The sequence below is a fragment of the Aplidium turbinatum genome, chromosome 8, assembly GCF_918807975.1.
Source record: "Aplidium turbinatum chromosome 8, kaAplTurb1.1, whole genome shotgun sequence".
Taxonomy (NCBI): domain Eukaryota; kingdom Metazoa; phylum Chordata; class Ascidiacea; order Aplousobranchia; family Polyclinidae; genus Aplidium; species Aplidium turbinatum.
Genome location: NC_137479.1, coordinates 24,778,399 through 24,791,200, shown reverse-complemented (window position 1 = coordinate 24,791,200; position 12,802 = coordinate 24,778,399). Strand labels below are relative to the sequence as shown.

The 12,802-nt window shown below is 36.4% G+C and overlaps 2 protein-coding genes across 2 annotated transcripts; both read right to left on the bottom strand.

The window, feature by feature from the left end:
• Nucleotides 1-2,466: 2,466 nt before the first annotated feature.
• On the bottom strand, nucleotides 2,467-2,913 carry LOC145776186 (uncharacterized). The gene has a single exon (XM_082587588.1). It carries the CDS (start codon nucleotides 2,911-2,913, stop codon nucleotides 2,467-2,469), a length of 447 nt encoding a protein of 148 aa, XP_082443714.1.
• Nucleotides 2,914-6,131: 3,218 nt separating this feature from the next.
• LOC145775156 (uncharacterized) lies at nucleotides 6,132-11,394 on the bottom strand. The gene is made up of 3 exons (XM_082586389.1): nucleotides 11,104-11,394; nucleotides 10,381-10,533; nucleotides 6,132-9,506 (listed from the first exon to the last, which is right to left on the bottom strand). Exons 1-3 carry the CDS (start codon nucleotides 11,355-11,357, stop codon nucleotides 8,834-8,836), a joined length of 1,080 nt encoding a protein of 359 aa, XP_082442515.1. The 5' UTR covers nucleotides 11,358-11,394; the 3' UTR covers nucleotides 6,132-8,833.
• Nucleotides 11,395-12,802: the final 1,408 nt, after the last annotated feature.

The following is a 12,802-nucleotide window of genomic DNA, read 5'->3' as shown; positions in this document are numbered from 1 at the left end:
TCTTTGACTTTTGTCGGCATTGGCACACATTTTGTATAACTGAATAATACTAATTACAGTAGGGTAGAGTGAAAAATTTTTTTTCTCTTAAATCAAAAATGTGGGGTTCTAAAAACTTGGCATTTGACCCAAAATCACCATTAAAATTGATTTTGGGGTGTGGCACTTTTAATTGGCCGTGCCACCTGACCCTAAGGGGCGCGACGGGGTCAAACTTCATGAAATCCGAATAACTTTACAACCACACATGCTAGAAACTTGTAATTGGTCTTAAAAGATTCAGAAGCTACATGTTTTTATCTGTTCTAAGAGCAATTTTTACTCTAACTGCAACAGAAAACGTTTTATCACAAGAAAACTGATATTTGTATTAAACAAGCATCGTGAGTCGATGAAATGCAAGCAAAAAAGCACTTTTAGAAATAGAAGAGTGGGAATTAAACAGATTTCTTGTCCTAAAGTTGTAAAGGAATGTATAGTCTACTGTCCAGTCAAGAATATAGAACACAGCCATTTGACACTTCAGGCATGTTGATAAACTAAAACTAAAAGGTACGCAACAATAAGTAAGTCTGTATGGTCATTGCTCAGTACTCTATACCTGTTCAATATTCATGAAGCAAATTGTTTCTTTATGTCGAAGCGTTTCATCAGACGTCTAGATTTAATTTTCTGTCTGATCAAACCGTCACGCCTGTCATATCCTGCTACAGAGGATGATGCATCTGTCACCAACTTTATGTGCCTTTCAACTCTTTGATTGTGGCAAGGATGCTGAAGGCGCAATGGACTATCTCGAATCTCCTCAAGTGCAGATCGACTTAGAGCTTTGATTAGTGGAGGCTCACAAATCCCAGGGTCATTTAGATTGATGAGCTTGTAATACTCCTTTGCCTTGATGTTGATTTTAGGAACAAGAAACCGACGCACACTGGAACTAACATTTGTGCCAGTCTCCTCATCTGATTGTTCCAGGTCACCTCCTTCAAAGTTGTCATCAGGTGAAATGTTGACCCTTTGTTGCTGTAAATATCCTCTCATCGCCAATATTTTGTTCACAGCAATTCTGCGAATTTCTTCACTGCCGTCTGCCAGCATGCCCACCAGCATATTCTCCGGATGTGCAAAGAATGCATTTCTTTGCACTACCTTTAACGAAATTTCCCTCACTTTTTTGGACGGGAACTGAATGATTCGCTGGACAAGATCGAACAGATTCTTTGGCCCATCTGATATTTTATCTTTGTGCTTGATTTGGAACCATGTGGGGAAGTAAACCTTTAAGCAAAATTCAGCCAAAGTATGCAGATTTGCGGACGGCTTTGATATGGAAGTGTAATAACGCAGGATTCTGCATGCAAGGGTGAGCCACCCCGAGTGGAAAATTGGCCCTATCTCCAACATTGCTAAATCATCATCCACATGACCAAGGAGAATTGCCCAACAAATCCTGTAAGCATAATGTTGGTCTGTGCTGAGGTCACCGACAACCTCATTGGGCAATAATGGAAAATTCTGATTTGAAATTGGTTTGAATTTTTCAATTGGCCAATCCGAAACACAACCATTTAGTTTTGATCCAATCTTTCCTGAGAAAGTATTAGGGCTATGTGTTGTCCCGTCTATAGCAACAAACACATGTCGCAATGGGAGTTCATTGCAGTGTAGTAGGCATATCACCCACTGCAATGGATGTTCTACCTCCTCTTCCAATGCTCTGATTAAGCCATTGTATGGTCCGGTCATTGCTGCCGTGCCATCAGTTCCTACAACTGCAAGTTTGTCGCCCAGTTCAGTGTCTTTGATGGCATCATTGACAGTATTTGCAATTGTTCTTCCTTTCCCATCCTCAGGTGTGACATGAGTCAAATAATACTCGCCAGGTTCTCCAACAATGACATAGTGCTCTTCCAGGACAGTGTTACGGTAGTATTTTCCATTGTCCGCTTGAAGTACTACCTGAGTGGCATCTTTTCGTCCGTCAAGATAAACAGCATTTACGTACTGGAAATTCTTTTGTTCTTCTTTTCTCACCTCTTTTCTATGTTTTGTGCGTTCACGCCTCAGCTTGCTCCTGTCCATGATCCAGAATTTGTCAACATCAGTGCTTAATCCCATTCCCAGGTCTTTCATAACGGCATTAGCAACAGCAGAACCAGCTCTATCAGATAACTGGTATCTTTCACATATCATTGCCAAATTTGGCCAACTTTTTCGATTTTGTTCTGTAGATTGACAAGAACTTTCTTGCATAAAATCTTCACATTCAGATGAGCTCAGTGATGTGTGACTGTCAGCTGTGGTGGTCGAGTCTGTATTGGAAAGAAGTATGAGGGAATCAGCAGAACTTGTACAAGCTACTTTATTTGTGGGACTTTGTTGGTCTTGAATTCTTCTCTGGAATCTCTGATCAGATGGAGAGAGCATCTCGATCATATCCAGACACCTTCTGATCCGTAGTCCATTTTAGTCCTCATAGAAGCGGTAGTCGTCGTCGGTCATACGAAGTTTGTGTTTTTTCTCTAAAGTCTTTCGTTGTTTCCCATCATTGCAGAAGATGTCGAACAATTTGTCAACATCCTCCAGGAAGGCTGACTCTTTATTTAGTAAGGTCGGACCACGTTTCTTTTTATCGTATCGGTCGAGAGCACTGAAATCTTTGATCATGGCATGGATTTTGTTGGCCACAGTTAATTCCTTAACTGGATAGACATTACACCAAATCCAATGATTAATAAGTTCTTTTGCAACATTTCTACAAGTATTATGTTGCAGAAATTGTTCTTCATACAACATACGTTGGATGACATCAAGCTTTGTTGGCAAAGAACCACTGGGAAAACTTGAAGTTGCACTAAATGTGGATCCACTATGCAATACCTTTGTAACAGTACTTTTTCGTCTGGTTAACATTCTGAATATATTAAATAAGACAGTACAGTACCTAGAACAATCTGAAAATAAAGCACTTAAATAGTTAATGAAATGGTTTCTAGATATAGACCAGGTAATAACCAGTAACCACTTACTTACTTATTTTATACGGTAAACCAGCATTGCAAGAATATTTTCATGAATTAAAATGACCTCAAGTTATTGAGGTAAGTGCTAGGCTGTGATTGTGAATGAATTTTGAAATATAGTCTATGTTGTTCCTTTATGTAATAGATTCTAAAATGGACGATTCCACAATCCACACAGTACTACTTATTATGGTTGAGAGCGAAATGATAAAATATCAGTTTTTTTCATTTAAATCATTTTCTGTTGCATTTATGGTAAAAATTGCTCTTAGAGCAGATAGAAACATGTCATTTTTGAATCTTTTAAGACCAATTTCAAGTTTCTAGCATGTACGGTTGTAAAGTTATGCGGATTTCATGAAGTTTGACCCCGTCGCGCCCCCTAGGGTCGGGTGGCACAGCCAATTAAAAGTGCCACACCCCAAAATCAATTTTAATGGTGATTTTGGGTCAAATGCCAAGTTTTTAGAACCCCACTTTTTTGATTTGAGAGAAAAAAATTTTTTCACTCCACCCTATAATTACAGATCTTCAGATATTCTTGCAATCAAACCTAACAGCGTATACCTCTGCTCATAGGCGCCGGGTTTTGAAAATTGCCGGGGGGGCAAACTTTCTAGCTGACTGATTGCTTACATTCAAAATGCTGATGTTTTTTTGTCAGCATTGATGTTTGTTTGCGTCTATCTGCCATTGTATATCGCCAAGCGTCATAATGTAGGCTCACGCCTCGAAATTCACGGCGGACATGTGCGCCGTCACTGCATGTGATGTCCGCGGGAAGTACCATCTAGATCGGGGTCATATTTGTCCGCCGAGAAATAACACAGGAACTAGCGATACAAATGGTCATTGCATAGCAAGAACAATTGTTGCGATAATATATTTTCCAGCGCATTCTAGCGCGCATCTACAAAATGTGAATACTGTATCCCTTAGCTTCCATTCAAGGAGGAAAACTTTCGATTTTTACGTTGCTTCAACGATTGATAACATTGAATCAGCGTAACAAAGGTGAACTCTTCGCTAAGAATCGATAGGAGTACAGGTACTTCTACACTAATCACGCGCAATTTAGCTCAAGTTTTACGTCACAATGTCTGGCTTTGATCTCCGAGTAATAATGATACGGCAAGGTTGGTTACTAAATTAGATTATACGAGTACTGAGTAGGCTATTACAGCAAGATGCAACAAAATTTGTTAAGTTTTGATATTAAAGTAAGAAAGAAAAGACCCAAGGAAAATTCACTTTCGCTCACATGACACGCAAAAATAAACCTAAAGAAAAAACCTGTAAAACTTTGCACAGCAGAAAATAGTAGCATTGGTGTAGAAATTTTCTGACTCCTGCCCAGAGCATTGTGACGCAAGAAGCCACATGAGCTCGTTCGGTGGAAGTTAATCAGTTATGTGACGTATTGACCAGCTACACGGCGCTTTGACTCTTCAAGCGCAAGTCGTTGGTCTGATGAAAGCCTTTCAGAGTGACTTTACTGATTTTTTAAAAAGCCTTCTAAAACCGTAGTTATAGTTCTGAAATGGCGAAGAATTATTATCAAGATAAAGTGATTAAGCATGACGATCGACGGCTAAAGCTGGTGTGTCCGCCGTGAGACTTGATTTGTCCGTCGAGATAGCTGCTCAGACCGGACACGTTTATCCGCCGTCAACAAAAACGAATTTCGAGGCCTGTACGCTACTTCGAATTATATGCTGGTCACTTTAAACTTTAGCTCTTAATACGCGTAGATACTAAACTGAGCAAACTGCACCTCTTGACACTCCCAAAAAAAAAAAAAAAGCGAAAGAAATCAAGAAAAACGTTTTTCAATCATTGTTACTATGCTTCAAGGGCACCATGCTGTTGTTTATCAGCTACCGTGCTTCTGTTTCTTTTGTTATCTTAGGAGCAGCGCTCTTGTTGCAACAAGTAGATCTTTTAATTGAGATCGATCCGCAATGAAGGTCAAACTAACGCAAATCTGAACTTAGAAACATTTGATTTAGGATTTTTTTTTAAATAATTTGCGGGGGGGCAGCCACCCCGAGCTAAATTCACGGGGGGGCGCCGCCCCTCCGCCCCCCCGGAGTCGGCGCCTATGCCTCTGCTCATACCGATGACAAAGACAGTGACGTAGACGACAAAGAGAGTGACGTAAAGTTCAACTTTAAAGGTTGTAGCACAAGCGGGTGAAAGAAAGGTGCAGCAGTTGTCAGGTCCACATTGGCTTGCCATTAGATTAATATGGAGATTGTCAAGTTCACGAATGCGCTACATTTTATCGTATAGATACCTTTGCAAAACACGAAAACCTCTTCGAAGGTATGACAATGGATGGATTTGATTTTAAGTTTGATTACAGCTTCAAGGAATTCTACAACGGTGACTATCAACGTCAGAGTGTTCTAATGCAAATACCAGGGCTGTGGAGTCGGACAAAAAATATACGATTCCGACTCCTCGGTTTATAACTGGCCTACTCCGACTTCGGTGGTGCCAGATTTTTTTTTTAAATTTTGCTCTTTTTCATCTTTTTATGTTTAACTTCACTGAAGTTGTGATTGAAATTGAAACGACAACTTTCACAAAACCAAACACTTCTATTTTCTGGTGAAGTTTTCGGGCGTAATATGGCGACAAAAAACCATTATTTGAAAAAACAATTGCAAACAAAATTTTTGTTGCTCATTGTTTTGTATCAAGCCGGAGTCAGTTTTTTTTTAACAAACTCCGACATGCCGAAATCCCTCTGACTCCACAGCGCTGGCAAATACTCAAAGCAGAGCTTGAAATATTACGTCAACGAAATTACAAAGAATCTGTATTCTCAAGAACCTGTTTCACCTCCAAAAGAATCGGATTCTTATTCAAATAGAATCTATTTGAAAATGTAACTTTGACGAAACTTGTCTTGAAGCCAATAAGCCGTAGATTGAGGTGACTGATGGTTCTAAACAGTCTTCCAAGGAATCCACCTCAAGGAGGAAATAGTTTCTATGGTCCCTGAACTCCTCCAACGAGTGAAAACATTCCGAGACCGGATTGAATGTAATTATCAAATACAGATCGTCAGTAATTACGTTCAGATATAAAACCTAATTATCCTGAAAAATATAATCTACGGTCATTCTTTGTGCAATAGACGTACAATAAATTACAAATATGTAGCTAGAGAAAAATCGAAAATAAAATGCAGTATATATTGACGAAAAAGAATTTCATTTTCTTTATTGACAAAATCAATCACGTGCTATAAAATAAGAAAGTCAATGCAATAATTGCAGCAAAGACAGCCTGGAGGGATTCACCTTAATGATAATGGAACTTCAAAAACTCATATATTTCGACAGCACAATCGATCGAGAACTTCATCATAAAGTAGACGCTCGAATTTATGATGAAGTTCACCAAACTGAATTTGAAACGCGATGCATTGAACGATGATAATGATAGCCGCCATGATCTGGATAGATTTTAATTTAAAAATCGCTACTACTCAATGAATTTAAAGATCTTTTGTGAGCAAATTCACAACGGACAACCTTACAGGTAACGACGCACTCTCTTCATTGCAAATAAATTTAAAAAATGAACAGCTGTGTTATTTATTAAACCACATATAATCCTTAGATGAAAAAACACTTCACCAAAAACAATTGGTTCACATATTGAACAATAAATCATTGAACAGCTGAATCACATGTGCCTGTCATATGCAACACACATGTGCTCGCCAAACAATATTGATTTCAAGGATGGTCTTATCAGCATCATTATACTCTAACAAAACAAAAAAAGCAATCAAAAGTCTGTCTCGACTTCGTGCCTTGAGTGAGTTAGCAACGTAGATGGAGAAGAAAAAGATAAATATCAGTGCAAAGTGTAGACAGTTTTTTAATTTATAGAGCCCAAGTTATCAAAAACAACATATTGTACGACATGGTTATTGGTTACAGATGGATTCAAACAGTGGTACAATTGATACATGCGAACGTTCCAAAACCTAGATAGTGAACAAAGGGTTCTATATCTAATCTATGCTATCATTGATCGATACCATTAGCGGGGCAATAGTGCCTTAGTAATAATTCAAGCAAAACGATACACATAGCATAATATACAAAATAACTTTATTGATATTTCAATAACGATACTTTCTTGATATTTCACAAATCACAAATTCAAATTTGATTGTTTAGTTTTAATCTAACTCTAAGCGGAATGGCCCGTTTCGGTGAGTCCGATCCCTATTCAGTGATTTTTTTAATTTTTTTTTTTTAATTATTGGGTTCCGTAGCCTAATTATCATTGCCGTTTTAGGGTTAGAGGTTAGAAACTCACCGAATCGGACTCACCGAATAGTAGCAGACCCAACTCTAAGCTAGTTGATATGAAACGTATTTTTTCATCTGCATGATAGTGGAAAACGGTAACATTCAATAATTCATAACCATATATAACTTATTAACTACGTTAAGTTAAACAATTAAAAGTACATTTCAACATCAATTAACCATTGCTACAATATTTCAGTGGAATCAAATTGACATGCACATGTTGAATTGCATATATACCGAAGGAAGGGCATTGAATAGTTGAGATTCCTTTAACCTACTAAATAGAGGAAAGAAGTAATTGTGATAATTAAAATAATGAATGGAAAGCCTATGCCAATCTTTTCGAAAAGCAAGTTGTTATCACTCCTACCAAAGATCAATTTGGTTTTAGAGTAAATTCTTGTGACACAGATTGTGTGTGCTCGGTTATTGTTGTTGTTGTTGTTGTCTATGACGCATAGGCTATTCTACAAGGTATGACTTAAGAGAAAACACTTCCTGCCAAAAAGATACCCAGCGCAGTCATTAAAAGCCGCCAATGTTGTGACATCGGCTCAAGCCTGAAGAAAACGGCAGCTCCTGCTGCTTGGGTGTGTTTACCGTTGGCTGTAGCATTTTCTTTTGTTTATTGAAGTTGAAAATGTGATAAAATCACAAAACCAAACTTCTTGGAAAATCGTTAAATTTTGGAGCAAAGTAGTTGGAACGTCTGGCCAATGTGATGAAAGTAGATGTTAAATCGTGACCTATGATGTGCAGATGAATCTATTCAGGGTATAACGAAATTCGGAATGGCCCGTTTCGGTGAGTCCGATTCGGTTAGTCCGATTCGGTGAGTCCGATCCCTTAACGGGGGATTTTTTCAAATTTTTTTTTTTAAATTATCGGGTACCGTAGCCTAATTATCATTGCCGTTTTAGGGTTAGGGGTTAGAAGTTAGGAGCTCACCGAATCGGACTCACCGAATAGTAGCAGACCCAACGAAATTAGTATGGCTTTGTAAACATTCAATAAGAGTGAGTAATGTGTGATGATCTGTATTCTCAACTACGATTTGAAATAGTTTACAGTCATCATGGCTACTTCACACAATTTTTCATTATAATATCAGATTGCTCTAAATAAGCCGAAAACATGTTCAATTAATTAAGCGAAGTGACAGGTCAAGTTTGCAGCTTTGGAGTCTACTCTGGACAGGATACACGCAAATACGTACAAATATGTTAAATACAGTATTACATTTAATAATGTGGCAAACAATTATTTATTTGTTACTGGGACCGAAGTTTTCAAATTCAATTGTAAAGTAAAAACAAAGTACCACGGAGTTACATTGATGAACATTGAACAACACTTATACCATCCAAAATAACACAAGATCATAAAAGCATTACCAAGAAGGCACATTGCATAACGATACAATAAATATAAAAAGTAGCACTAAAGCATTGAGACAATTCTTCACATTTTTTATGTTTTAACTTGTGATTTTTTTTTGCCACACACTTTTTTAACATATCCCAATTGGTGGACCATAAGGTATTGATCAGGTATCTCCATAAGCATGTGCAACGCTAGTCTTGCTTCAAAGTTCTTACCGCTGGTGGATTTCAAAATCTTTTCATATTCTACGAACTGGAAGTTATCAAACTGCCTCTGCGGCAACCAATCATCAAACTGGTGCATTGTATCCCAGGGTCCATCACCCACACCAACAACGACAATGCTTAAAGCGTGATGAGACGCAGAGACAATAGCTTGCATTGTAGGTCCTTTGTTCACGAACTGGCCATCGGCGATAATGACTAAAACATGGTGCTGATTACTGTCTTCTACAATCTCGATAGCTTTATTTATAATTGGTGCATAACTTGTGGGACCACTAAACTCTCTTTTGCTAACACACTCTTTATAATAATGTAAAACATCATTGAAATTTTTGCAAAGAAGGCCATCAGACCTTAATGGAAACGTTGAATGGTCTCTTGTTAAGGTATCTCCAAATCCAAAAGCTGGAATGCCTGCAAGAGTTTTCTTGGCATTTCTGTCATGACTGTTATAAGCAACATCATCATCCAAATAAAGAAAATCTTGAAGTGTATGTTGCAGTGCAGCAATCACATTCTGATATGGGTTATGTAACCTGAAAAATTATATACAGTATTGACAAATAGTAAACAGTAGGCTACACATGATATGGGTTTGACAGAATGTTCTGTGCACAGGAATTTGACAGATTGATCACTTGATCAGCATCTAAATTCAAGTTTGTTATTTAAAATGACATCATAGGCTATGAAGTACACAATGGATTCTACTTATATATTATATATATGGCACTATCACTGAAACTGCTACCAGTACCACACTCTGGGTTTTTTTTTTCGGTCATTTATCGGTCATTGACCGATTTTTTAGCAAAATGTCCGAAAAAAATATAGTCAATTCGGTCAAAATGTCCGAAAAAATATATAGTCAATTGACTATATATGACCAAAAATGACTAAAAATGAACAAAATAAATAAAAAATAACCGAATTTTTCCAAGTCATTTCGGACAAATGACCGAAATGTCTCAGCGAAAAAAAAAACCCAGACCACACTACAGTATTGTATTATTATCCAAAAATGTTTATTTGTTTTAAATATTTTATCAAAAAAATAGCAGAGTTCAACATTAACAAAATTTCTTATCCGAAAATAAATATACATATAAAGGTAATAGGTATCATGCAAATATTAAACTTCATAGTGGCAAATTCAGCAAATACAAGCTGATATTCATGATGCCTGATCAGTGATTATGACACCAGTCAATTTTGGTAAGAAATAAGTAAACTTGTTAACATTAAAAAAGAAACAAGTTCACATCAAACTAACATGAAAACAATGTATATTAAAGAATTAGCACCCTGGTTAAAAATTAAATCAACTGAGTCAATAATGACAATAAAAAAGTCTCTAAAAACAACCAACCTCAAAGCTTTTTTACATAAACAAATGCAATTACAACTCACTTAGCAGAAGTTACATTATGCAAGGAATGGCCTTTGTAAGTCGATCTACCTTGCCACTCATTGCTTGCAGTAAAGTCAATTCCTAAGATCAATCGACATTGACCTAATCCAGCCTCTTTCATTGCCATTACAACATCATCAAAAGTCTTAAATCTAAAAGTAAATCTTTTTTGTATACATTCTATTACTCAAGAAAGCTACCAACTTTCTAATTATACATTAAGTTCAAAACATAAAATGGTTTTACAGAACAGGATATTTTTCAATGCAGAATTGTGAAAAATTTTTAATGCCATAAAAACTAAAATATTTATAAATTTTAGCAATAAATGACGGCACCATCAAACCATCCTTTAGTTTTTTTAACTAATGGTATAAATTATAACTCCAAACTATATATATATAAGCCTAAAACAAAGCAAACGAAAGTACTGTGCATAACTTCTATGACTACAATTTTCCTACAAGTAAATATAAACACTATTATTAATATTAATTTGATTTGAAAATTGAAATCCTAAACTTATAGAAAAGCCAAAAGCATACCATATGAAACCAACAAAAACAAAGTATTTGGTATGTAACTGAACAAGCATAGAGTAAAACAACAAACAAACAATTTATGCATGATTGCATGAGCTATCAAAATCTGTAACAGTTTAGTTTGATTTTCCAACCTTATTTTAAAGTTTAAACATAAATGATATAAATGTTGATACTCACCTATCAATAAATGACCGAAACAAGAATGGATCAGGTTTTAAGTTTGAATGTTGAATAGTATTCGAAGGATCAGCAATAATTGAAACAAATCTTTGAAGCAAGATACCAAACTTTCCGCCACTGTTGCCATAATCCACCGTAGTAATGTTCTCAGAATCTTTCAAGCTCTTTTCTGACTTTTTATCAGACTTATTGTACATCACAAACAAATAATAAAATGATGTAATTCCAATCATAAATAGCAGCAGAGACATGGTTTTAATATTACAAATGCCTTACCCAAGATATTATGTAAACTCCTGTGGATAAAATTAGCAAATACAAAACACAATGCTTTAACATCTACTAAGAGAATGCTTCATTTTAAGACACAGAAAACCTCTTTATAACTGCATCCCTGAAATTGATCAGACTTAAAACAGTGGGGGCTTTAAAAATCTTTGACTATTATTTGTTAGATGTGGTAAATTTTGCCAGTTTTGAGCTTCCACTATGTTACAGGATAGAGAAAAAAAAACAATCAAATCTTGGCAGCTAAATTCCAGCAATACTGAAAGTGGCCAATTAAATAGCTCTGTGCAAGTTAGGATTTGTTTCAGTCAGTTTTCCGATCATGTTCTTTTTCATGATTAGCTAAGTATACAAAATCATGTCTATCATAATAACGTTGCAAGTAAGACATCGCTGCCAATCAACTCAGAGCAACTATCATTTGAACATAAATTTTCATGCCACTCTTTTTACTAGACCACTGCTTTGTCAAACTAAGTTTTGCTTTACTCAGATCAAACGTTATCAATACAGAATAAATTCACACTTTGATGTAAATATGGTAAGACCATACTATTACTAAACCCAATCAGTTAAGCGCATAGCCACATAACCGCTTAAACGTATCAATCATTTATTTGGATTAATATTTAAAATCTCAAACCAAAACATACGGTATCTCGCTTAAAAGAATAAGTCCCATAGACTTAATGGGTCTGCTACTATTCGGTGAGTTCCTAACCTCTAACCCCTAAAACGGTAATGATAATTAGGCTACGGTACCCAATAATTTAAGAAAAAAATTGAAAAAATCCCCCGTTAAGGGATCGGACTCACCGAAACGGACCATTCCGAGACTTAATAGTACAGTATCAGGTTTAGTTTTTCGTTTGCATACTTCATTCTTTTAATCGCATAATTCTACCAAAAAGAAAAATGAAGCAAAGGTGAGACAGATGAGACGATTAACTAAAAGACAAGTGTCTGTAATCCAAAGCCATAACCTTATTGCAAGACAAGGCAAACATACAAGTTTCGCACAGCTGGGCTTTACTAAAGCAAAAGAGCAGACAAAAGGAATAATCAAACTTACTAGTAAAAACAACAAACTATGAAAGAAATAGATGAACTACAGCCTCCAAACAATAAAGAAGTTTTGAATGCTTTTGATGTCATCCATCAGTGACTGACCTTCCAAGGAATGGACATCAGACAAATTATTCTGCCTCAACAGAGAAGTGTTGGAAAGCATGTCCAAAAGTTTAAACCAGAAAACTGTTTTCATAGGCTACGTTCACGTTCATACATCTAACTATGCAGCAGCGGCAAAGCTAAAAACAGCACACTTGAAACAAAAACAACAGCAGTCAAAGTTCACGTTGCAACGTCACATAGATTGGTAAGATAAAAGTCTGATTGTCGCCTTTAG